We start from the raw sequence: 25,586 nt of genomic DNA on the forward strand, positions 1-25,586 counted from the left end.
AGTAGCTAGGATTACAGGCGTGAGCCACCAGCGCCCAGCATTAGGACATTTTTCATATGCTAAGGACCCTGCTTCTTAGAGATTTTATTATTTACTTCTTGGATCTACAATCCACCAGGATATTTTTATATATCATAGTTAAATGTTAAGATTAATCTTTCAGGGCTGGGAGTGTAGCTTAGTGGTAGAATGTTTGCCTAACATGCATGAAGCTGGGGGTTCAATTCCTCAGTACCACATAAACAAAAAGCCAGAAGTGGCACTGTGGCTCAAGTAGTAGAGTGCTAGCCTTGAGTAAAAGAAGCTCAGGGACAATGTTCAGGCTCTGAGTTCAAGCCCCAGGACTGGCAAAAAAAAAAAAAAAGAAGGAAAAAGAAAAAAGATTACTCTTTTGCCAGGCAATGGTGGCTCATGCCTGTAATCCTAGCTACTCAGGACACTGAGATCTGAGGATCACGGTTCAAAGCCAGCCCAGGCAGGAAAGTCTGTGTGAGACTCTTATCTCCAATTAACTGCCAGAAAACTGGAAGTGACACTGTGGCTCAAGTGGTAGAGCACTAGCCTTGAGCTGAAAAGCTGAGGGACAGCACCTAGGCCCAGAGTTGAAGCCCCACTACCAAAAAAAAAAAAGATTATTCAAGGCTTGGTGTAATCCAAGCAATTTGGGAGGCTAAGATCTGAGGACTGAGGTTTGAGGCTAGTCCAGACAGATTCTTATCTTCAGTTAAATCTGCAAAAGAACTGAAGTGGAGCTATGGCTTAAGCAGTAGAGTACCTGCCTTGAGGGGAAAGTCAAGCAAGAGTACAACACCTAAGTTCAAGCCCAAGTACAAGAAAACAAAACAAGCCGGGTGCTGGTGGCTCACGCCTGTAATCCTAGCTACTCAGGAGGCTGAGATCTGAGGATCGCGGTTCAAAAGCCAGCGCGGGCAGGAAAGACTCTGACACTCCTATCTCCAATAAACCACCAGAAAACCGGAAGTGGCGCTGTAGCTCAAGTGGTAGAGCGCTCACCTTGAGCTGAAGAGCTGAGGGACAGCGCCCAGGCCCAGAGTTCAAGCCCCACAACCGACAAAAAAAAAAACAAAAAAAAAATCCAAATTCTATCTTCCTCTTTCCCCTGTCTGTGTCATCTGGGACCAAGCAACAACAAAACGTATATAGTGACAACATGGTCACCAGTTTATTACTACTGAGTTTGAATGGTCTGAGATCAACTTACAAGCTGGAGAGAGCCCTTAGTTACAAGAAAGTAGGAGTGGGTAAATCAGACTGGAAGCAGAATGGAAGCTTGATGAAAAGATGAAGAAGGGCAGAATTAAAAGAAAGGATTGTGCCAAGGTAATGTCAAGGTGTTGTCCGTCTGGAGCAAATCTAAAGGGAAATAGCCAGATATGTTATTTGCTTAGAACATTCTTGATATCTCAGCCTAAATGACTTCTTAATTTTCTTGACTGGAACCACTTCCTCGTTTAACTTTTATAGCACTTATTGCATTTATCATATTTTTTCTATGGGTTTTGAATAGTTTGTTCCTCCTAAATTATTAAATACTTAGATGGTAACTGTGGTATGATTGGAAGAACAATGGAATCAGAGTCAAACCATAAAGGTTTTAGTCTTAGTTTCAGATCTTCCCTAAGGTGTTTGAACCACAGTATCCTTATTTGTATGATAGTGACCATTCTGTTTATCCCACAGTGTGATTTGATTGAGACATAAGGTATATAAAGTACCACAGATTGAGCTCATGAATTAATTTTACATATTTGATTTTTGTTTTTTTTTTTGTTTTGTTTGGGTCCGGTCTTGGGGCCTGAACTCTAGGCCTGGGCGCTGTTCCTCAGCTCCTTCAGCTCAAGGCTAGCGCTCTGCCACTTGAGCCACAGCGCCACTTCCAGCTTTTTTCTTTTTGCTTATGTGGTGCTGAGGAATCGAACCCAGGGTCTCAGGCATGCAAGGCAAGCGCTCTACCACTGAGCCACCTTCCCAGCCCCAATTTTACATATTTGAAATACATTTATTATATATGTTTTGTTTTGCTTGATGTACTATTTTATTTACATCTCAAAAAAATCTTGTGTATGCTATTATTATTCAACAACAACAAAAGATGCTACGTAGCGGGGTGCCAGTGGCTCATGCCTGTAATTCTAGCTACTCAGGAGGCTGAGATCTGAGGATCACGGTTCAAAGCCAGCCCAGGCAGGAAACTCCGTGAGACTCTTCTCTCCAATAAACCACTAGAAAATTGGAAGTGGCACTGTGGCTCAAATGGTAAAGGCTTACCTTGAGCTGAAGAGCTGAGGGACAGTGCCCAAGGCCAGAGTTCAAGCCCCATGACCGACCAAAAAAAAAGTAAAAAAGAAAAAAAAAGATGCTATGTTTGGGTAATCAAGCACAGACAGTTAAGTAGCAGTAAGAAGGCCCAAATTCAGGTCCTTCTGGCTGGGAAACTAACAGTGTCCATAAGCTCACATTAACTTGAACTCACCTTTTTGTAGAAGCTAATCTGGGCCGGTGTTGGAGATGCTGACCTACTAAAGTGCCCCATTAACTGTCTCAAGGGGTACCTAGTTTATCCTGATTTATAAATAAATTTTCATATACTTTACTTAAAAGAACTTCCTAAGCCAAAGCGTTGGATTAACAAAGGAAAAATATTCTAATACAACTCTGATTTATGAACATCCAGACTGACATTACCAGTTTTTATTCTGAAAAAAAAAAAAAAAACAAACCAAAAACTTGATTTTTTTTTTTTTTAACACATTGCAGAAACCTTTAAGAAGGTAGGAACCAGTTCCAAAGGGGGGTAAAACCCAGAAAGATTCAGTCATCTGCCATTATGAAAACTGGAAGAACCTCTTTATAGAACAGGTATATCATCTTTTATTTGGGTGTGATAAAAGAAATCACTTAAAATCAGAAAATTAGTGGAAATTTCCACATTTTGTCTTTGTGTAGGATCACGATGGTGGGGGTGGAAAACGGAGACTAGAGTGATTTAAGAAGTTCCTGCAAAGTCAATTACAGGATCCAACAGCCACTCTTTGATGAGGCCCTTACGTAAGTACCACACACAGCTCTGCAGGTCCTTCCCATTAATGGATTTTACAGTTCCACTTTAAACACAACTGCGGGTAAAGCAGGAGAAAAACAACAACAAATGCCCCCTAAGGATGCCCAAAATAATTAGGGTTGCCCCCAGGGAAATCAGACCTGGCGCGCTCGAGCCCCCTCCTCCCCCTCCCTCCTCCGGGACGCTAGAAGCACACGCACGCCCTTCCGGATTCCCTAGCCGGTCCGCCCTCCCTCCCCACCCCTCCATCCCTCAGCCTCTTCCCTCCCTCCCCAGCACGTGCTCCCGAGAACACTCACTCCCAGGCGCCCCGCCCTTCGGGGGGGGCGGGCTCGAGGACCGAACGCGCCAATCGGCACGCGCCTTACAACGTCGTGGCTCGACAACGTTAAGCCGCCCAATCGCAAGGGCCTGGCCGCCCGTTTCCCGGAGCGCCGCCCCTCGCGGCCGTGCCCCCGCCCGCCGGTCTCCTCCCTCCGCCTTTCCCGTCCGCCCCTCCCCCGCCGCTCCGGCGCGGCGCCTGAGAGACGGAGAAACTGGGGCAGAAGTGAAGATGGCGGCGGCCGCGCTGGCGGTCGCTCCTCGCCAGTGACGCGCGGTGCGGGCTTCTCTTCCTCCCCAGCCACCCCTTCCGTCCGATCCCGTCCGCCGTCGGGACCACCCCCGACCGCAGCTCCCTCCCTCGCCGCCCCCATTCCCGACGACCGGCCGCCGCTGGCCGCGGCGCGCCCCCGTCCTGGCCCCGGCCTCGCGCCCCGGCGCGCTGCGGCCGGGCGAGCGGGTGGCGCGTTGATCCGCTCTCCTGCCTGCCCCGCCGGACCGCCGGGCCGCGGACACACGCCCGGCAGGGAGGCGGCGACGGCCCCTCGGCGTTCGCGTTCCTCCGTTTGGGGACCGGGAGGCGGTGGCCGTGGGCTTTGGGGAAGGGAAGGGACTCGGGGAGGGCCGCCGAGAGCGGGCGGGGGCCGTCCTCGGAGCGAGGGCGCGGAGGAAGCATCATGACGTCCATCCATTTCGTGGTTCACCCGCTGCCGGGGACCGAGGACCAGCTCAATGACAGGTAATGGGGCTGGCGGCGGGCGTGCCGCGGTGGGGGCGCGCTGCCTCCCCCCCCCCCCCCCCGGCCGCGCCGCGCAGCACCGCGCCGCACCGCGCCGGTGTTTACGCGCCGGCCGGCCGGCCGGGTCGGGCTGCGGGCAGTCCTCCTGCCCCCGGAGGCTCGGGGCAAACTTGTGGTCCGGGGGGTCTGGGGTGGGGGGAGCGCGGGGCGGGCCGGAGACCCCGCTGCAGCCCCCTCCCGCTCCCGCGGGGAGCGCGGCGGCGGCGGCGGCGGCGGGGGGGCGCTGTAATTACCGCCCGGCCCCTGCCGGAGGAATCCATATTAGTCAAAGTTGAATTGAGACAGACAATGCGGATGGGGGATGGTGGAGGCTTAAAAAAAAGGAGGCCCGAGGAGGAGCGGGGCCGGGGCCTCCGGTTCGGCGGGGCCGGGTCCCCGCGAGCTCTGTCGGGTGGGGTGGTCCGGGAGGTGCCAGGCCTCGGGGGGGCCGGCGGCGATCCCCGGCCGGGCGCGGGGGTGGGGGAGGGAGAGAGGGTGACAGCGCCATGATGATCGTTATTATTATTAAATTTCAGCCGTGCGGCGAGGTTTGCCGGCCCCGGGAGGTGGCGGGGGTGGGGGGGTGGATTGCATTCCCTTTGCTCTCGTTCCTCCGAAATGGTTCTGGCAGCTCTTGCTCCGGTCCCCGCGGCGCGATCATCTTCTCCTTTCTTCTTCTTTTTTTTTTTTGTTGTTGTTTCCTTTTTTATTCTAATGAGAGTGTTTTCCCGAGTTGTAATTTGACAGCTGAAAACCGTGCGTACGGTGTCAAAGGAAAAAAAAAAAAACTCTTTGCGTTTGCAGTTCGCAATGCTGCTTTTCTTCACCCGCTGTACATTTCTGGGTTGGGCTTGCTATGGGCGGGGGAGGAATTTTGATTTATTTATTTATTTCTTGTCTTTCACGAGCTGTTTTGGTTTTGGATTTCTACCCTCCATCCAAGTACTCTTGCTTGTCAGTTTAGGATGTTGAGTTGCAGGGCCTCCTGCTCTCAGGCAACTGAGATAATGTAGGAAAAGTTCCTTCCCTGTTGCAAAACAGACAGGAGGTGGAGGAAGCCTCCATGAAAGCTTGCTTTAGAATCTAGGACTCAGATCTAATGATGGGCCAGATGTTTACAGGTCAGAGAGAGGGACATTTTAAACCTCCTCCCCAGTGCTTCCTTGCCCTTTGTATTTCTTTTGAGTATAGAAGGCCATCTAGTTTACATATTTAGAAATTAGATGTCATTTTTGCTAAGTGACTGTGTGACTTAAATTGCATGACGCTCTGTTTGTCATGCGCTTCCTGTGGAGAGGAAGAGGCCTAAGTTGCTAAGACGCTGGCCTTCGTTTTAGCTTGTCTAACTCCCTCAAGTAGAGCAGATAGTTCTTAAATCCAGAGCTAGCATTGTAGCTTTTGGCATTGAGTTTGGATTTGCCTCATCTTTGCCGTGGCCATATTGTTTAATACATGCTTATGAAACTTGGAATAGGTTTAGAAAATAATTTTTGGGTTGTCTTATAGCTCCATTAAAATACAGAAATAACTTTACCTTTTTTTTTTGGTCGGTTGTGGGGCTTGAACTCTGGGCCTGGGCGCTGTCCCTCAGCTCTTCAGCTCAAGGCAAGCACTCTACCACTTGAGCCACAGCGCCACTTCTGGCTTTTTTCTTTTTTGCTTATGTGGTGCTGAGGAATGGAATCCAGGGTCTCATGCATGCAAAGCAAGCGCTCTACCACTGAGCCACCTTCCCAGCCCTGAGCCTTTTGTGTACAAGGCTAATGTTCTATGCTAAAACCACAGTTGCACTTCCGGTTTTGAGGGGTTTATTGGAGATAAGAGTCTCATGGACTTTCCTGCCAGAGTTGGCTTTGAACCTCCATCCTCAGATCTCAGCCTCCTGAGTAGCTAGGATTACAGATCTGAGCCACCGACTCTCAGCCAATAACTTTACCTTTAAGTTAACATTTCTTATATTTGCTTTACTCCTTTATTTCATTAGAGCTCTTTCTAAAGATCTTAACATATATTTCTGTAAATTTTAGAACCAGGCTAGTAAGGATACCTCTACTGTCATTCATGAATGTAATGTCTGTTCTGTAACTTGTTTTTGTATCTTAGAAAACTGCATCAAAGGGAGAAATGGGGCATGTTTTTTGTAATGATCCTAACTTTATGTCCCAAGAACCCTCACTAGCCTATGCATACTGGTTATGCATACCAAAATCTGTTTTGTAATTGTTGAGAACATTTGGATTAACTTTTTTTTTTTTTTTTTTGGTCGGTCCTGGGGCCTGAACTCTGGGCCTGGGCGCTGTCCCTCAGCTCTTCAGCTCAAGGCTAGTGTTCTACCACTTCAGCCATAGCACTACTTCCAGCTCTTTTCTGCTTATGTGGTACTGAGGAATCGAATCCAGGGCCTCATGTAGGCTAGGCAAGCACTCTGCCACAGACCCACCTTTCCAGCCCCTTGATTCACTTTTTAAGTTTTCCTGTTGCTTTAAGTGTTTCAGAAAGTTACAGGTAAAGTAGTTTTTCAAGTACCTTAATTTTTTTTTTTTTTTTGTTTGGGTCATGGGCCTGAACTCTGGCCTGGGCACTGTTCCTCAGCTCTTCAGCTCAAGGCTAGCCCTCTACCGTGTGAGCCACAGAGCCACTTCCGGCTTTTTTTTCTGCTTATGTGGTGCTGAGGAATCAAACCCAGGACCTCATGCATGCAAGGCAAATGCTCTACCACTGAGCCACCTTCCCAGCCCCTCAAGCACCTTAATTTTTCTACTATAAATAATCAGTTTGATTCTTGTATCAGTATATCATAGTAATTAGGATTTGTGAGACTTATGTTTCATAAGGATAAAGGCAACTGGATTACTATGTTTTGCATAAAAATAGGTGAGAAAATAGAATGGTGCTCTAGGTAATAGTGATCCATAGTTGTATCTAGTAAATGTGCCTCATCTGATGAAGCACCATTTGAGACAAGTCAAGGCACCCAAAGTTTCAAAGTTATTTGTGACAGAGGCTGTTGTATCCACTCTTTAGGAGGAAGATCTTTATTGTGTACCTACTGGCAAAGTGATAGGATCAACCTATTGCTTGAGATTTCCAAAGAACCTCTCCCAATGATACAGGGATTTGAACTCAAGGTCTCTTGCTTACTCAGCTTGCTGCTCAACTGGCACTCTACTACTTGAGTCATGGCTCCAGTCTGTTGTTGTGTTGTTGCTTAATTGGAGTCTTACACCTTTTTTTGCCTGGGTTGGGTTTGAACTGTAATCCTCTAGATCTCAGCCTCCTATGTAGCTAGGATAGATAGAAGTGAGCCATTGACACCCAGTTTTTCTGCAACTTTTTTTTTTTTTTGTTCTGGGGCTTGAACTCAGGGTGTGGGCACTGTCCCTGAGCTGCTTTTTTGTTCAAGGCTAGCACTCTACCACTGAGGCACAGTGCCACTTCCAGCCATTTCTCTTTATATGGTACTGAGGAATCAAACCTAGGGCTTCGTGCATTCTAGGCAAGCACTCTACCATTAAGCCACATTCCCAGCCCCTTCTGCAACATTTTTTTTTTTTTTTTTTTTTTGTCAGTCATGGGGCCTGAACTCTGGGTCTGGGTGCAGTCCCTCAGCCTTTCAGCTCAAGGGTAGTGCTCTACCACTTGAGCCACAGCGTCACTTCAGGTTTTCTGGTGGTTAGTTGGAGATAAGAGTCTCATGGACTTTCCTGCCCTGGCTGGCTTTGAACAGCAATCCTTAGATCTCATTCTGTTTAGTAGCTAGGATTACAGGTGTGAGCCACTGGTGCCTGGCTTCAGCAACTTTTTAACTGACAGAAAAGAAAGCCTAGATTTTTTTCTATTTTAGATAGAAACTACCAAGTTTTAGTAAGTTTTGGAATTGGAAAAGAATGGCCTACTGTAGCTTCATTTTAGTAAGGATAATGACAGCCTAGGAGAATAAATGAGCACACTTTATTCCTCACACTAAAAGCTCAAAGATTGGACAGTGTAATACTTCAAATAGTTGCTTGTGTATCCTGTATGGGGCCCCTGGGTTAGACCCCAGTCCTGTCAAAGGGGGACGGGTGGAGAAAGTTAGGGGCCTGAAAATATTTTCTTACCCAAATAAATTTTCTTCTGTGAGGTTTCAGCTTTTTTTTTCTTTTTTTTTTTTCCAGTAAATTTCTTCAATTAGTGCTATGTTCCTGCTTAATGCTTTCTAAGAGAAACCGCAGAACCATACCAAGAACATAAAGCTGAATGTTAAAGGGAGTGCTGGAGTTGTCTCCTAATACCTGGAAAGTGGCTGAGAAGTTATATAGATCAATCTCCCCAGTGAGCTAAAGAAACAGACGCAGAGGTTTATGGAATTTATACTCCAGTGTGAGCTACTGAGAGCCAGCTGAGATTCTCGTGATACTCTTGTGATACTCTTGCTTCTCTCTCCTCAAATCTCCCACTTAAAATCTTTTTAAAGTCCAGAGCTCTTTGCAATATTCCCTAGGGCTTATAATATTCCAGAATATTTCTACTGTCTTGAGTAACCTAGTCATTAAAGCTGTCACCTGTCTTTATAGTTTTGATTGCCCCTCCTGTATACTTTGCCAGGGCTCTAGATGTGATTTTTGTGTTTTGTAGGGGGCTCACTCTGAACCCTTGCCCAATACTAGATCAGAGAGGTTGAACTCCTGCCCAGTACTAGATTGAGGTGTTGTGGGCCTGGCATGGTTTATCCCCAAATTACTCTTTAGGATTCAGGTTAGTTCCAATACAAATCAATTCCCATTGTTTGTATATGGAATTTTCCTGTGATCTTTTGCCACTATAATATGTTATGCAATTAGAAGCAGTCTTGATTGCCATATCAAAAGGATTTTTATTCACTAGTTAGCTCTTTTGGGTGCTATGTTAGAAGGGTACTATATAGTACCAGCATGCTGTTGGTAGGAAGATAGCTTAAATCTCTCCCTCCCAGCTGCTCCCTCCCACCTCAGTCTCTAAATTAGGCAAAGTACCCCCTCAAGGTCTGGGAATAACACTTGAAATATTAAATGGGGGGCTGGGAAGGTGGCTCAGTGGTAGAGGGGGGGGGCTGGGAAGGTGGCTCAGTGGTAGAGCGCTTGCTTTGCATGCCTGAGGCCCTGGGTTCGATTCCTCAGCACCACATAAGCAGAAAAAAAGCCGGAAGTGGCGCTGTGGCTTAAGTGGTGGAGCGCTAGCCTTGAGCTGAAGAGCTGAGGGACAGCGCCCAGGCCCAGAGTTCAGGCCCCAAGACCGGACCCAAAAAAAAAAAATATTCCTAGGGAGGCTGGGAAGGTGGCTCAGTGGTAGAGTGCTTGCCTTGCATGCATGAGGCCCAGGGTTCTATTCCTCAGCACCATATAAGTAGAAAAAGCCGGAAATGGTTCTGTGGCTCAAGTGGTAGAGCACTAGCCTTGAGCTGAAGAGCTGAGGGACAGCGCCCAGGCCCAGAGTTCAGGCCCCACGACCGGACCCCCCCCCAAAAAAGAAAAAGAAATACTAAGTGGGAAAACATATAATGTGAGTTCTGTGGAAAATATTATGAAGAGGTGGTTACTTGTAACTGCTTTTATGTAGTGCCTGGTTTCCAAATAGAAAAGCAGGAATTCAAAGAACATGTTGTATAATATTCTTGGTATTGAGCAAAGTCTCCGGTCTCTATTTTTTGGGGGGGGAGGGGAGTGGGGTCGTGGGGCCTGAACTCTGGGCCTGGGCGCTGTCCCTCAACTCTTCAGCTCAAGGCTAGCGCTCTACCACTTGAGCCACAGCGCCACTTCCGGCTTTTTTTCTTTTTGCTTATGTAGTGCTAAGGAATCGAACCCAGGGCCTCAGGCATGCAAGGCACATGCTCTACCACTGAACCACCTTCCCAGCCCCAGACTCCAGTCTCTTTAACACCAATATTTCTGATTTTTAACTGATAGTAAGTTTTCTTCTCCAGGGTGTGTGTGTGTGTGTGTGTGTGTGTGTGTGTGTGTGTGTGTGTGTGTGTGTGTGTGTGTGTGTGTGTGTGTGTGTGTGTGTGTGTGTGTGTGTGTGTGTGTGTGTGTGTGTGTGTGTGTGTGTGTGTGTACACCTTAAACTCCAGGGTGTGTGTGTGTGTCTGTGTGTGTGTGTACACCTTAAACTCCAGGTCTGGATTTTTGCTTCAAGGGTAGTGCTCTGTCTTGAGCCACAGCCACATCTCCACTTCTGGCTTTTTGATGGCTAATTGGTGATAGACTTTCCCACTTGGACTGACTTTGAACTTAATTCTTAGAAATCAACCTCCTGAGTAGCTGGGATTACAGGTGTGAGTAACTGGCACCTGGGTGCAGGTGGGATTTGGCAGTGTCCAGATGGACCTCAGGACTTTAGACATGTAAAGTAAACATATGGTTAAGCATATGCTATGCCATTTGAGCTGTTCCTGCAACCTGGGTGGGCCCTTTTTTGTTGTTTTGAAACAGGGTATTGCTATGTAGCTTAGACTGGCCTTGAGTTTGAGGTGCTCCTGCCTCAGCCTCAGTGCTGGGATTAGAGGCCATGCCCCGTAGAGCACATTTTTTTGGCTGTCACTCTGGGACCTTGCTACTAGCCTCTTAGTGGATAGAGGCCAGAGATGGTACCAAAAGTCTTGTAATGCACACGATATCCCCTCAAAACATATAATTAACTTGGCCAAAGTGCTAGTTGTACTGAAGTGGACAGTCCCTACTTGATTCTTCAGTGCATGTAGATATAAAAAATGGAAATAACCTATAAAGAACAATTCAAGCAACATTAAATTTTTGTTCTCAATACATGATTGATTGATTGATTGATTGGGTCCGGTCGTGGGGCCTGAACTCTGGGCTTGGGCGCTGTCCCTCAGCTCTTCAGCTCAAGGCTAGCGCTCTACCACTTGAGCCACAGCGCCACTTCTGGCTTTTTTTCCCCTGCTTATGTGGTGCTGAGGAATCGAACCTAGGGCCTCATGCATGCAAGGCAAGTGCTATACCACTGAGCCACCTTCCCAGCCCGATTGTTTAAAGTTAATTACAATTACAAAAATATTTAAGTCAGTCCTTTGGTAACCAGGCTTGCTTCAAGTACCTTGAGGCCACTTGTAGTTAGATGTTGATTATCTTATTGGACGTTTAGAGAACAGAAGGTGCTGTTGGAGAGTGTTGATAGAAAAAATAGGGTAGTGGCACTGTGGCTCAAGTAGTAGAGCGCTCACCTAGATCAAAAGAATCTCAGTAACAGCACCCAGACCCAGAGTTCAAGTCCAGGACTGGCCAGAAAAAAGGTATGAGAAAGTGTGACTTGGCACAGATCAAGACATTTAGTAAAAGCTTATTTTTCTTACCTTTCTTAGTTTAAAGTATAAGATAGATATATCCTTGCCCTTTCAGTAGGAGCCAGAAAGTATGCCAGGGAATTTACAGTGAGCTGAACAAAAATTGTGAGTAGAGGTTATAAAATGAAAACTGTTTGGAATTTTATTGTGCTGTACTAAAACCAGTAAGAACCACCAAACCTCCTAAAACCAAGTAAAACACAGAAGCAAACAAATAACCCCACCATGAAGAAAACCTAAATATTAGGCTGTGTGCCATAGAGCATCACATAATCAGTGGGAAATCTCATTGTCTTGATGACTTGAGATTATTATCTGAAAACTGTGCTGGAAAAGTAGTCATGCTTAGTAAATGAAAATGCTTAACGTGAAATTAAAAAATAATATAAAATAGCCAAACAAAAAATTAAAAAATCAAAACAACCAGACCAATTTTATGAATCAAAAAGTTAGTAATTAAATCATAGACCTAGAAGCACATAGACACTAGTGAAAGAAATTACAGAGTATACAGAGTGCAGTTAGGAATAATCAGATGGAATTGGGAAAGGATTTTTTTCGCCTTAGCTCAATTATTTAGAAAATGGTTTCTGAAGGCAAATTTAATAACTGAAGACTGTCACATTACCCTTAAGTACATTTTTATAGGGTATATTGAAGGAAAACTACACAAAGATGTACCTAATATCTATTTCATGTACACCTAATTAAGAAGATTGCAGTTATCACCTATATTTCTGTTATTTTGATGCCTTGGCAGTCTGATCAAATAGACTTTTCTCCTAGCTTGCCATGATTATGAATTATTGATTTATTTTTGTTTTTCCATGAATATTTTTAAGCTTTTTACTATGGGTAATTACAAACATATGCAAAAGTAGAATGGTATAATGAACATCCATATACCTGTCAGCCAGTCTCAGCAGTTATGAATTCCTGGTTAATCTTCTTTCAGTCTTCGCTACATTTATGCCTTTGTGCCAACTTTCAACATTTACGCCTTTGTGACAGATTTCAATATTTCAGATTTTCCTGTTTACTGCTTTTTGATGGATAATTTTGGTAATAAAGTTGAGCGCTAACATGTTATAAACTTGTTTGTATTTTAATCTTAAAAGAAGGTACAGAGCTGGGTGCTGGTGGCTCATGCCTGTAATCCTAGCAACTCAGGAGGCTGAGATCTGAGGATTGCAGCCCGGGCAGAAAAGTTCCGTGAAACTTGTTATCTCCAGTAAACCACTAGAAAACCGGAAGTGGCGCTGTGGCTCAGGTGGTAGAGTGCTCGCCTTGAGCTAAAGCGCTGAGGGATAGCGCCTAAGCCCAGAGTTCAAGCCCCACAACCGACTAAAAAAAAAAAGTACAGGAGCTGTGGGCCGGTGGCTCATGCCTATAATCCTAGCTATTCTTGAGGCTGAGATCTGAGGATTATGGTTCAAAACCAGCCCGAGCAAGCAGGTTTTTTCTTTCCTGCCTGGGCTGGCTTTGAATCACGATCCTCAGATCTCAGCCTCCTGAGTAGCTAGGATTACAGATGTGAGGCACTGGCGCCTGGCAAGGATTTCTTTGTATTGATTGATTTTGCCAGACCCTAGGCTTGTACTCAGGGCCTGGGCACTGTCCCTGAGCTTCTTTTGCTCAAGGATAGCACTTTACTACTTGAGCTACAGCACCACTGCTGGCTTTTTCTGTTTATGTGGTACTGAGGAATCAAATCCAGGGCTTCATGCATGCCAGGTAAGCACTCTACCACTAAGCCACAGTCCTAGCCCCAAGTTTCTTTGATTTAAAGCAGTGCTTTTCGTAGTGTCTGAATGGCCTTTGCTTATAGGGAGACCACTGTTTGAAGAACACCATTAAAAAGGGCTCTTACTAGCTGGCCTCTAGTGGTTAATATCTGTGATCCTAATTAGTCATGAGGCTGAAATCAGAGGATCCTGGTATCGAAGCCAGTCTGGGCAGGAAGTCTGTGAGACTCTTTATTTCCAATTAACTACAAAAGAGGTGGAAGTGGAAGTATGGTTTAAGTGGTCGAGGGGAAAAGCTACAGGAGAGCTCAAGTCCCAGTAGCAGTGCAAAAAATGAAAAAGAAAAAAGACTTTGTTTACCTATCCCCCTATTTAAAAGAGTTAGCTCTGGCTAGGAAGGTGGCTTAGTGGTAAAATGTTTGCCTAGCATGCATGGAGCCCTGGGTTTGATTCCTCATATCACATAAACAGAAAAGGCCTGCCGGGCGCTGGTGGCTCACACCTGTAATCCTAGCTACTCAGGAGGCTGAGATCTGAGGATCGCGGTTCAAAGCCAGCCCGGGCAGGAGAGACCATTAGACTCCTATCTCCAATAAACCACCAGAAAACCGGAAGTGGCGCTGTAGCTCAAGTGGTAGAGCGCTCGCCTTGAGCTGAAGAGCTGAGGGACAGCGCCCAGGCCCAGAGTTCAAGCCCCACGACCGACAAAAAAAAAACAGAAAAGGCCTGAAGTACTGCTGTGGCTCAAGTGGTAGAGTGCTAGCCTTAAGCAAAAGAAGCTCAGGGACAGTTCCCAGGCCCTAGGTTCAAGTCCCAGGATTAGTTAAAAAAAAAAAAAGTTACCTGATGGTGGTGGAGGCATTTCTCAAATGATAGAGCATTGACTAACTTCACAAAGACAGCAGGCAGGATCAAAACTGCCAGTTCTTTACTGCTCTTAGCTTTTTTTCTTTTCCTCCTTACATTAGAGCCTCTTAGCTGTTTTGAGGATGACATTTTCCTGTTGTCCTTGAGTTTGTTTAATTCGTGTGTATAGATGTGCAACTCAAACCGGAATGTGAGGGAATTATTTGTAATAATTCATCTTTGTCAAACTTTTGTTACTATCTTGAAATTAAGAAAAATTGAGTTGCACAGATACCAGCCCCTCCCTGGAACTGTAACATGCTCAAAGGGCACCTCTAAAAAACCTGTGTTGTGCTCTGAAGCTTACAGTCTAGTTGCAGTAAAGAAACTGGTCCACAGACCAGTAGCACATTATGAAAGACTGGTAAATGAGGTACTTTAGCCTGTGCAAATATTTGCTATGCTATTGCCTGAACAGACTTTGAGAACGGCATAGATTAGTTTTCCTTGTTCAGCGGATGCTGTGTGCTCTCTCATGTGCAAACATGCTCTGCCACGGGGTGGTTGCTGTGTTTCATTTGTTCCTGGAACTTTGGATTGAGGAGTGTTTGAAACTTGTAAAGGAATGTTTGAGAAACTTCAGAAAAGAGTAAAACTGATGTGTTCAGTGAGTGGCTATAGGTGGTTATGTCTTGTTTTTCTTGAGTGACTTTGAAGCAATTACAGATGGTTGAGATGTTGTAAAAATAGTTCCATTTATCTATCAGCTTTCCTTATGCTAGTATGCCATTCTTGTGACCTCCTAGTCACATGACTAAATACATTTTCCCCAGTATTATTCTTTTCTTTCTTTTTTGAGAATTATTTCTCCTGAGATAATATGATAAGAAGAAATAAAGGGGTATTTCTAGAGAGTGATTTAAATTGATAACATGTGCACTGTACAGTGATTTTTGTTTTTCTGTTCTTGTACTGGGGCTTGAACGTGGATATGGGCACTGTCCCTTAGCTTTTTTACTTAAGACTAGCGCTCTGCCACTGAGGCCACACCTTCACTTTTCATCTTTTTGGTGGTTAATTGGAGATAAAGAGTTTCACTGATTTTAATTTTTTTGTGTGTGTGTGTCAGTTGTGGGGCCTGAACTCTAGGCCTGAGTGCTGCCCCTCAGCTCTTCAGCTCAAGGCTAGCGCTCTACCACTTGAGCCACTTCTGGCTTTTTCTGTTTATGTGGTGCTGAGGAATCGAACCCCGGGCCTCGTGCATGCAAGACAGGCACTCTACCACTGAGCCACCTTCCCAGCTTCTAATTTTTGGTTTTGATTTTTACTTTTTGTCCATTGTAGTGCTTGAACTCAGCCTAGGTGCTGTCTTTGAGCTTTTGTTGTTGTTGGTGGTAGTGGGGCTTAAACTCTGGGCCTAGGCGCTGTCCCTCAGCTCTGAGCTTCAGCCACCACTTGAGCCTTAGCACCACTTCCAGTTTTCTGGTGCTTTACTCTGGGGATAAGAGTCTCACAGACTTTCCTGCCCTGGTTGGCTTTGAACCGTAATCCTCAGATTTCAGTCTCCTGAGTAGCAAGGATTACAAGTGTGAGTTACTAGCACCTGGCTGATAATAAGTTTTAATTTCAGTCCAAAACTCTTAATTGCACGCGCGCGCGCACACACACACACACACACACACACACAGTGGTTTGTTCATTTATAAATGCACACACACACACACACACACACACACACACACACACACAGTGGTTTGTTCATTTATAAATGATATGTACATAGTGGGACCACCCTGTGAAAACAGATTGGTTCATTCAGTGCCTCGACTTTATGGTAGAAGAGTATACTTTGAGGGTTGGCAAGGAGGAGAGAGGGAATTATTGAGCTTCTGCACCTATATTTCTTTCTGGTCTCTTGTTTATTATGCCCAGGACAATTGACCTGGTGGCTTTCTTAAGTGCTGCTAGAAAGTGGTGACATAGCACAGAGATAATTATCGGACTCTTTCATTGTTGTCTGTTTGAAATACTTAAGTCTTATTTAGTTATTTCAAGATTATACTTGGTGGGTTTTTGTTTTACTAGTCCTGGGGCTTGAGCTCAGGGCCTGGACGCACCATCCCTGAGCTTCTTTTGCTCAAGGATAGCACTCTACCATTGAGCCACAGAGCCACTTCCGGCTTTTTCTGTGTATGTGGTACTGAGGAATGGAACTCAAGGCTTTATGCATGCTAGGCAAGCACTTGACCACTAAGCACATTCCTAGTCCTGTAACTTGGTTTTTGAAGACCTCAAAGTGAGATGAAATAATAAAAAATATTCATGGACTTTATCTGTCCAAGTTGGCTTTGAACTGTGATCCTCAGATCTTAGCCTTGTGAGTAGTTAGGATTACAGGTATAAGCCATTGGTGCCTAGCAAGTTTCTTTCTTTCTTTTTTTGTTGTTGGATGTGGGGCTCGAACTCTGGGTCTGGGCTCTGTCCCTGAGCTCTTCAGCTCAAGGCTAGCGCTCTACTACTTGAGCCACAGTGCCACTTTTGGTTTTCTGGTGGTTAATTGAAAAGTCTCACAGACATTTCTGCCTGCCTGGGTTGGCTTTGAGTCGCTATCCTCTGATCCCAGCCTCCTGAGTAGATAGGATTACAGGCCAGAGCCACTGGTTTATCCAGGCAGGTATAGTAGTGCAGGTATAGCACTTGGGAGGCTGAACCAGGAAGATTTTGAGTTTGAGGCAAGCCTATGCTACATAGTAAAACCCTGTGGCCACTCACTCTCCACACTCCAAAAGTTTTTCAACAATATTCTGCTGTAAGCATTTTGAAAGAAGCAATAAAACTGAAAAATGAACAGGGAATTCTCTGGTTGTCTTCTTTCTGGATTAATAAATAGCATTTGCTATGTTTTCCAAGCATGCATGTATATATAACTTGGTTGAGTTATTTGAAATCTTCAGCCATTGGGAAACTTAACCTTTATGAATACATATCTTGATCAGTACATGTCTCAAATATAGTTCTTTTCTGTACAACTAGTGTACCATTATTATAACTTAAATTCCCTGTATCGTTCATTAACCAGTATATGTTCACTTTTCTCCACATTTTCAAAAATAACTGTGTAATAGTGGCTTTTCCAAGCAGAAGTTGGTTTCATTGAATTTTATCATGGTATCTTTTTCTGTGTGTGCTGTTCCTGGGGCTTGAACTCAGGACCTCGGTGCTGTCCCTGAGCTTTTTTGCTCAAGGCTTACAGGCTACCACTTAAGCCACAGCTCCACTTCTGTCTTTTTTTGGAAGTTAATTGGAAGTAAAAGAGTCTCACAGACTTCTCTGCCTTCATTGGCTTTAAATTGAGATCCTTAGATGTCAGATTCTTGACTGGCTAGTATTACAAGCATGAACCACTGGTGCTTGGTGATGCTATTGTGTTACTAAAACATTTGCAGCTTTTCCTTGTGCCACATATAATTTGATATATAAATCATTCTTTTTTTTTTTTTTTTTTTTGTCGGTTGTGGGGCCTGAACTACGGGCCTGGGCGCTGTCCCTCAGCTCCTCAACTGTAGACTAGTGCTCTACCACTTCCGGCTTTTTCTGCCTATGTGGTGCTGAGGAATCAAACCCAGGACCTCATGCAATCAAGGCAAGCACTCTACCACTGAGCCACCTTGCCAACATATAAATCATTCTTGGACTCTTGAGTTCATGCTTTTCTGCCCCTCAGCCTCCCTAAGTGCTTTGCATAGCATGACAGTTGCTTCACTAACTTAACCTATGTAGAATATTGTTTTATTGACAGTGATGTGTGTATTTTGATGAATTCCCAATATTCTGTGGACCTCATATAACCTTATACTCTTTGCCTGATTTAAGTTCATTTTGTAAGTTCATTTTGTAAATGCTTTGTTTTGAACAACATTATATTGTCAGATAACATCCTACAATAAGTGATCAGTATGATAGGACAGGTTATGCACTTGTTAGTCTTACAGGAATGTTTGGAGACTTTTTTTTTGCCAGTCCTGACGAGGCTTGAACTCAGCACTGTTCCTGAGCTTGTTTTGCTCAAGTTTAGCACTCTACCACTTGAGCCACAGTGCCATTTCTGGATTTTTCTGTGTATGTGGTACTGAGGAATTGAACCCAAGTGCTTTATGCATTCTAGGCAAGCACTTGACGGACCACTAAGCCACATTCCCAGCCCTAGAGACCATTTTTCCAAGAGATTATTGGTTGGTGAAGCTTCGGCCTTGTCAGCTTTTTTTTCCCTTGTGCAGTCTCTTTGTTGTGAGAATGAAGAAATGAGAACATTGTTAGTACATGTTAACGCTGTGTGATGTTGAGTTTGCCTATCAGTTTTGTGTTTTACTTAGAGTATATAAAAGTGTGGCTTTTTTGTTTATAGATAAGGATTGGATTTTTTTTTTTTTTAATTTAAAAAAATTTTTGGTTGTGGGGCTTGAACTCTGGGCTTGGACGCTCTTCAACTCACTTGAGCCACAGCAACACTTCCGGTTTTCTAGTGCTTTATTGGAGATAAGAGTCTCATGGACTTTCCTGCCTGGGCTGTCTTTGAACTGAGATCCTCAGATCTCAGCCTCTTGAGTAGCTAGGATTATAGGCGTGAGCCACTGGTGCCTAGCTTGGATTTTATTTTAAGCAGCATTTTACTATTCAGAAGTGCAGCTTGTAAATAGGTTATTTGAAATAGATGTAAAATTTAAAGGTGTAGATAATAGAGTTTGCTTTTTTGTGGTGCTGAGGGTTTAACCCAGGCCTTCTGCATGCTAAGCAAGTCCTCAACCACTGACTGAGTTGTACTTCAGTTGTGTAGCATAACTAAGGGATGCTAGTAAGGAAGATATCAAAGGAATAAAATTACTGAGTCTTTGATCAACATGAAAGGAAATGCTGTGATACTCTATGATCATCCTTATTTTTTTATTGTTGGGTAATAAACCACACATCAACAATAGGTAAAACAATTTATATTTATATTCTGGGGATTTATAGTGCTCATTTAGATTATATTTTGAGTTTTTTATGTAATTGCAACTATAGTATAGTTGGAGTGATGTAGAAAACATGTCTGGAATTGCTGAGGTTCCTCAGGCATTTTTGTTTGTCTCTGGTCTCTTGAGAATGGAGGCATAAGGTATCTAGGCTTGTCATGTGACAGCTTAGAGTTTCAAAGGTCCAAGAAAGAGGATGGCTGGTTTGCTTTGGAGTGACGTGACATCATTCTTGCTTCTGGCTCTTTTTGAGAAGCAGGTCCTAAGTCTAGTGTAAATTTCAGTGGAGAGCAATTACAGTCTACCTCTTGATGAGAGAGAATAGTGTCAAAGAGTATACTTTCTCAGCTACCATTAAGAAAGATGATTAATAATAATAGTAAAGATGTGGATACTATGAAAAGACTGGTACCATGTGAAAATAGAAATGCTGAAGGCTTGACATTTATGGCATAAGACATTTTGCTAAAGTATAATTACCAGACAGAAGTACTGAACTTGACAGTTCAACAGGTTAGCATTACAGAAGCCCTAAGAAGCACATAGGCAATAATTACAAGGGAAGTCTGTCTTTTTTTTTTTTTTTTTGGTCATCACTGGTATTATTCCTATAGTCAGATGGTTGATCCAAGTTCATCATTTAGGAAAGATGAACATGTATTCTGAGAATTAAATTGAAATGTGGACAAGTGATAAGATTACTTTCGAGCTCTTTGGTGTATTTCCCTATGAAATGGTATTTTCTTTGGATAAAACTATTTGACTTATTAATCAGTTTTAGGATTGAATATTTTGCATTTTCTGAGATATATCTGACCTGACTAGGCATTATTGCTGCTTTTTTTCTTTTCTTTTCTTTTCTTTTTTTTTGCCAGTCTTGGGGCTTGAACTCCTCAGGGCTTGGGCACTGTCCTTGAGCTTCTTCCTCAAGGCTAACACTCTACCACTTGAGCCACAGAGCTTTTTCTGGTATGTGGTACTGAGGAATCAAACTCAGGGCTTCATGCATGCTAGGGAAGTGTTCTCCCGCTAAGCCACTTTCCCAGCCTCCACATAATACTTCTATGTTTAGTTTTTTAATCATTTGCTTGCTTGCTTGTGTGCTTGGCATTGTACTAAATATTGGGTATGTGGTGGTATTCAGAAGAAACCCAATAAGGTTCCAAAAGGAGAGGTTCAGAAATCTTACCGGTGGGATTGTTATTGTTGAAACAAATGTGTAACTTGCCATTATGATTAAAATAAAGAAGGCAGGGCTGGGAAGGTGGCTAAGTAGTAGAGTGCTTGCCTCGCATGCATGAGGTCTTGGGTTTGATTCCTCAGCACCACATAAACAGAAAAAGCTGGAAGTGGCGCTGTGGCTCAAGTGGTGGAACACTAGCCTTGAGCTTAAGAGTTGAGGGACAGCACTCAGGCCCAGAGTTCAAGCCCCATGACTGACAAAAAAAAAAAAAGATGAAGCCATCTGTTCACTTTTAATATTTATTAGAAATAGGAAAGGGTGATGTAATTTAGCATGCCTAAGGCCCTAGATTTGATCCACAGCACTGCTAAAAACAAAAAATAGTTTATTAGAAATAGTCTATTTCATAGCTTTGCCTGAAAGGAGGTATATTTGATATTATTTTGTCATGTGTCACGTGTCATTTTTCTTGCAGTTTTGCAGTTTATTTATTGAAATTGTAGTAACCATTGCGTGACTGAAAAGACCTTACAGTTCGCATGTACATTGACCTTTGTTGTATTGGTGTACCATCCCCTCTACTCTTCTCCCTTTCCCCTCCCTCTCACCCCCCTCCTACCTTTCCCCCCTTTCTTTCCATGATACCAGGATTTGAACTAAGATCCTTGGCACTCACTTGGCTTGCTTGCTTAGCTGATATTGTATCACTTGAGCCATGCCTCCAACCTGGCCTTTTGTATCTCATGGACTTTTCGGCCCGGACTGACTTTGAACCTGATCCTCTGGATCTCAGCCTGTTGAGGCTTATAGGTGTGAACCACTGGTATTTGGCTGTTTGTTACTCGAGACCATTCTTAAAGTAGTCTTACTGTTGGCATTTGTAAGATCAGAATGCAGGACTACATAGTTTTCCTGGAGCCTAACTAGGTACAACTTTCAAAGGAGAAAGAATAGTCAGAAGTCCTAGATAAGAGACGAGAAATGTACTCATTACCTTACTTATGTAACTGTAACCCCTCTGTACTTTACAATTAAAAAAAAAAAGAAAGAAACTTTCAGCAAAATGCCAAATTCTTCAGAGTCAGTTTTTAGACTTTTTAGAAGCCAAAATAAACATGGACTAAAAAACTTACAATGCTAATTATGTAAATGAGAGCCTTTTAATCCTGGGCTGAATAGATTTTTAGTTAATATTATTTACATTAGAGATAATAAACTCATTGGACCATATCTTTTTTTCTTTTTTTTTTTTGTTGTTGTTGGTTGTGAGACCTGAACTCTGGGCCTGGGCACTGTCCCTCAGCTCTTCGGCTCAAGGCTAGCACTCCACCACTTGCCACAGCGCCACTTCTGGCTCTTTTTGCTTTTGTGGTACTGAGTAATCGAACCCAGGGCCTCATGCATGCAAGGCAAGCACTCTACCACTGAGCCACCTTCCCAGCCCCTGGACCATAACTTTTATAATTGATATAATTTTCCTTACGTGACTTTTAACATTGGTCAAAACTAAATTATAATGTCACTCTTTTATGGAAGTCACTCTGGGGAATGAAGATTATTTTCTAGGCTAGAATTAGTGTTTAGAGGTTGATCAGTCAAATTTTCAGGTTTGTTCATAGGTAAGCATTATATTTAGTACTGTTGTTCTTTTTATGTGTGAAGCACTGTATTTTCCAAATAGCATCTCATGTAAGCCCTGAAGCACTGTTGGGGAGGAAATTTGAATGAAGGCAAAGAAGTGTGGTTCCATTTCTTTCTTACTGTGTAAATCTCAAAATAAAGGTTGCAAGTCATTAAGTTCCAGGCCCTGCTGCTGAAATTTATGGTCTTTTTTTTTTTGGAACTTGAACTTAGGCCTAGGTACTGTCCCTGAGCTTATTTGTTAAAGGCTAGCACTCTCCCATTTGAGCTACAGTTCTTCTTCAGACTTTTGTGGTGGTTAATTGGAGAGGGAGTCTTGCAGACTTTACTGCCTGGGCTGCCTTTGAACTGTGATCCTCAGATCTCAGCCTCCTGAATAGTTAGGGTTGCAGGCATGAGCCACTGGGATCCGTCCGGCTCAGGGTCAATTTTTTGTGACTAAAGTTCGAGAAATACTTGGAAACAAAAAAGCAAAATAGTCTGGTGAAAGAGTCTGTTCTATCCTTTAACTGTTGCCATGTATCAACATGAATACATCTTTAAAATTGCTTTAAAACTTAGATCTGTTTGCAGAGGACAGGATCCTGAGCATGTATCATGAAGCTTGATAGAGAAGGGGAGGACTATGTGTAGAATGACAGTCTTTTACGCAGTTTATTGAAACTCCTAATCTGCTCAGTTGGTAATTGAAACTAGTGTGAAACTAAGTATTCCATTGCTAGTTGCAAAGCTCTTCTTTACCCTAAAATATTATTAGGTTGTTAAGTTGTAGATTCTGGACAGAGTGGAATCATTATAGTGACATTTAATTATTTCTATTTTTATGTATTTAGAGAGAATTTTTATGTATTTATGTATTTTATGTGTTTATGAGAAAGATAACGAACAGTTCCTCTCTGGTTTTACGTAATATATAGCATCGTTAGTCATTCTGTTAGGGCTTATTATGCAGAATACCCATCAGTCAAAAGTTTTGTGATAGGCCTTATTTTATAATTAAACTTACTGTACACTTTGGAAAATAAGACTGAAATGTAAAAGATAGAATTGGAATAGCTGACATAACATTTCATTTATATTTTTGTGTATATGCTGGTCCTGGGGCTTGAACTCAGAGGCTGGGCACTCACCCTGAGCTTGTATACTTGAGGCTGGTGCTCTACCACCTTACCTAGCCCCACTTACTACCCCCACTTCTGGCTTTTAGGTAGTTAATTGGAGGTAAGAGTCTCATGGATTTTCCTTTCTGGGCTGGCTTTGAACCATAATCCTTGGATTTCAGTCTCCTGAGTAGCTAGGATTACAGGTGTGAGCCACTGCACCTGGTCAGAAAATGATCAGTCACAGAATTGAATAGAATTGTTGAGACATGGAGCAGGTCAGAAGAGAAATTTGTCACTGAACTGTAATAATATGTCCTACTGAAATTAAAATACTGGGCTGGGAAGGTGGCTCAGTGGTAGAGTGCTTGCCTTGCATGCATGAGGCCCTGGATTCCATTCCTCAACACCACATAAGCAGAAAAAAAAAGCCGAAAGTGGCGCTGTGGCTCAAGTGGTAGAGAGCTAGCCTTGAGCGGAAGGGATGAGGGACAGCGCCCAGGCCCAGAGTTCAGGCCCCATGATTGGACCAAAAAAAAAAAAAAAAAAAAAGAAATTAAAATACTTTTTGTAGCTACAGTATTTGGTAGTAACTTGGGTAGGTTTAATTCTTGTAATTCTCAGAAGTTGAAATTGGTAGGATTTTGATAGATGCTATGGAGTTAAATAATAATGGTAATAATTATTATTTCCAGTCCTGGGGCTTGAACTCAGGACCTGGGCAGTGACCCTGAGCTTCTTTTCTCAAGGCTAACACTCTTAACACTTGAGCCACAGGGCCACTTCTGGCTTTTTCTGTATATGCAGAAATGAGTTCATATTATGTATGAACCGTAAGCCACATTCCCAGCACTTACTGTTTTTAAAGCGATTGTGAACTAAAATATTTATTCATGAACTTAAATTATGGCTTGTTTGTAGTATATGTTGATTTGAGATAGATGTCAGAAGTCTCATTGCTTATTTTGAATGGTGTATAGTGATAGGTATTGGCTTCATGCTTTGCTATCTTCGTCCATGGTGCTACTGCCTATCAATGATAGCAGTTCTGTGTCCCCACTTTCCTTTATTTTCCAGCCAGCTCCCATTTCCTTTTCTTTCATTCATTCAGAAGTGGTACCATAGAAATAGCAAGAGCAACTAACATTGTGTACCCAACACTGTACTAAACGTATTTTGTATTATAATATCCTATTAGTTGAAATGTCTGGTAAAATTACTAAATTACTTCTCAGTATGTGTTAAGGGACTCAATTACTCCATCTCTGATATTTTAAATCAAAACTTGATATTTAATTTGAAGGTTAGGCTTCTAAGTCCTAATCATTAAAGTTAGGCTTTTGTTGATGTTGTTGATGTTTTTGTTGGTTTTGGGGCTTGAACTCTGGGCCTGGGCTGTCTCTCAGCTCTTCAGCTCAAGGCTAGTGCTCTACCACTTGAGCCACAGTGCCACTTCTGGTTTTCTGGTAACTTATTGGAGATAAGAGTCTCACAGACCTTCCTGTCCCGGCTGGCTTTGAACTGAGATTCTCAGATCTCAGCCTCCTGAATAGCTAGGGTTACAGGCTTGAGCCATGGGTGCCTGGCTAGGTTTTTGGCTTTTCAGCTTTATAGACTGGCCAAACCAATCATTTGAGTAATAGAGTTTTTAGAAGGTCAAGGTCTTTTAATTAATTTACTTTTTTATTTATTTTTACCAGTCCTGGGCTGTAGCTGTAGCTCCTTTGCAAGCTCAAGAGAACTTTTCCTTTAGTGTTTTTTTTTTTTTGGGGGGGTGTGTGTCCAGTTGTGGGGCCTGAACTCTGGGCCTGGGGGCTGTCCCTCAGCTCTTCAGCTCAAGGCTAGCGCTCTACCATTTGAGCCACAGCGCCACTTCCGGCATTTTTTCTGCTTATGTGGTGCTGAGGAATCGAACCCAGGGCCTCAGGCGTGCAAGGCAAGCGCTCTACCACTGAGCCACTTTCCCAGCCCTTCCTTTAGGTTTTAAGAGAGGCTGTTGGATAAGGGAGAAAAGGGTGAGAAAGGGAGAGAAATAATTGATATGTGTGTGTATATGTATATATATCCTGGGATTGAACTCAGGACCTGGGCACTGTCCCTGAGCTGCTTTTGCTCAAGGGTAGCATTCCACCACTTGGGCTACAGCATCACTTATGGCTTTTTTTGTGTATGTGGTACTAAGGAATTGAACCCAGGGCTTCATGCATGCTAGGCAAGCACTCTTACACTAAGCCACATTCCCAGGTCCCTTGTTGCTTAATTTAGATGAAGTCAGATTTATTTTTTGTGCAGTACTTCCTGGCTAGATATGTAATTTCTAGTTGGAAATAAGTTTTTCCTCAAAATTAAGACATTATGTGAGATTATCTCATAGCTTTTTTTTTTTTTTTTGGTCGGTCGTGGGACTTGAACTCTGGGCCTGGGCGCTGTCCCTCAGCTCTTCAGCTCAAGACGAGCGCTCTACCACTTGAGCTACAGCGCCACTTCCGGTTTTCTGGTGGTTTATTGGAGATAGGAGTCTCACGGTCTCTCCTGCCTGGGCTGGCTTTGAACCTCG

At 43.6% G+C, this 25,586-nt stretch overlaps 1 protein-coding gene across 3 annotated transcripts in view; it reads left to right on the top strand.

Moving 5' to 3' along the window:
• The first annotated feature begins 3,968 nt into the window (after positions 1-3,968).
• Positions 3,969-25,586, top strand: part of Ubr5 (ubiquitin protein ligase E3 component n-recognin 5) — a 123,520-nt gene continuing 101,902 nt past the window's right edge. For 2 of the 3 annotated variants that reach the window (XM_042672946.1, XM_042672948.1), the window contains exon 1: positions 3,971-4,142. In XM_042672946.1, coding sequence (XP_042528880.1) covers positions 4,081-4,142 — 62 coding nt within the window. In that variant the 5' untranslated portion in view covers positions 3,971-4,080. Of the gene's footprint in view, positions 4,143-25,586 lie in introns of all 3 variants that reach the window. The other variant, XM_042672947.1, reaches the window with a different exon arrangement.

Source organism: Dipodomys spectabilis, unplaced genomic scaffold (assembly GCF_019054845.1).
Source record: "Dipodomys spectabilis isolate Male_0828 unplaced genomic scaffold, ASM1905484v1 ptg000783l, whole genome shotgun sequence".
In the NCBI taxonomy this organism is placed as follows: Eukaryota; Metazoa; Chordata; class Mammalia; order Rodentia; family Heteromyidae; genus Dipodomys; species Dipodomys spectabilis.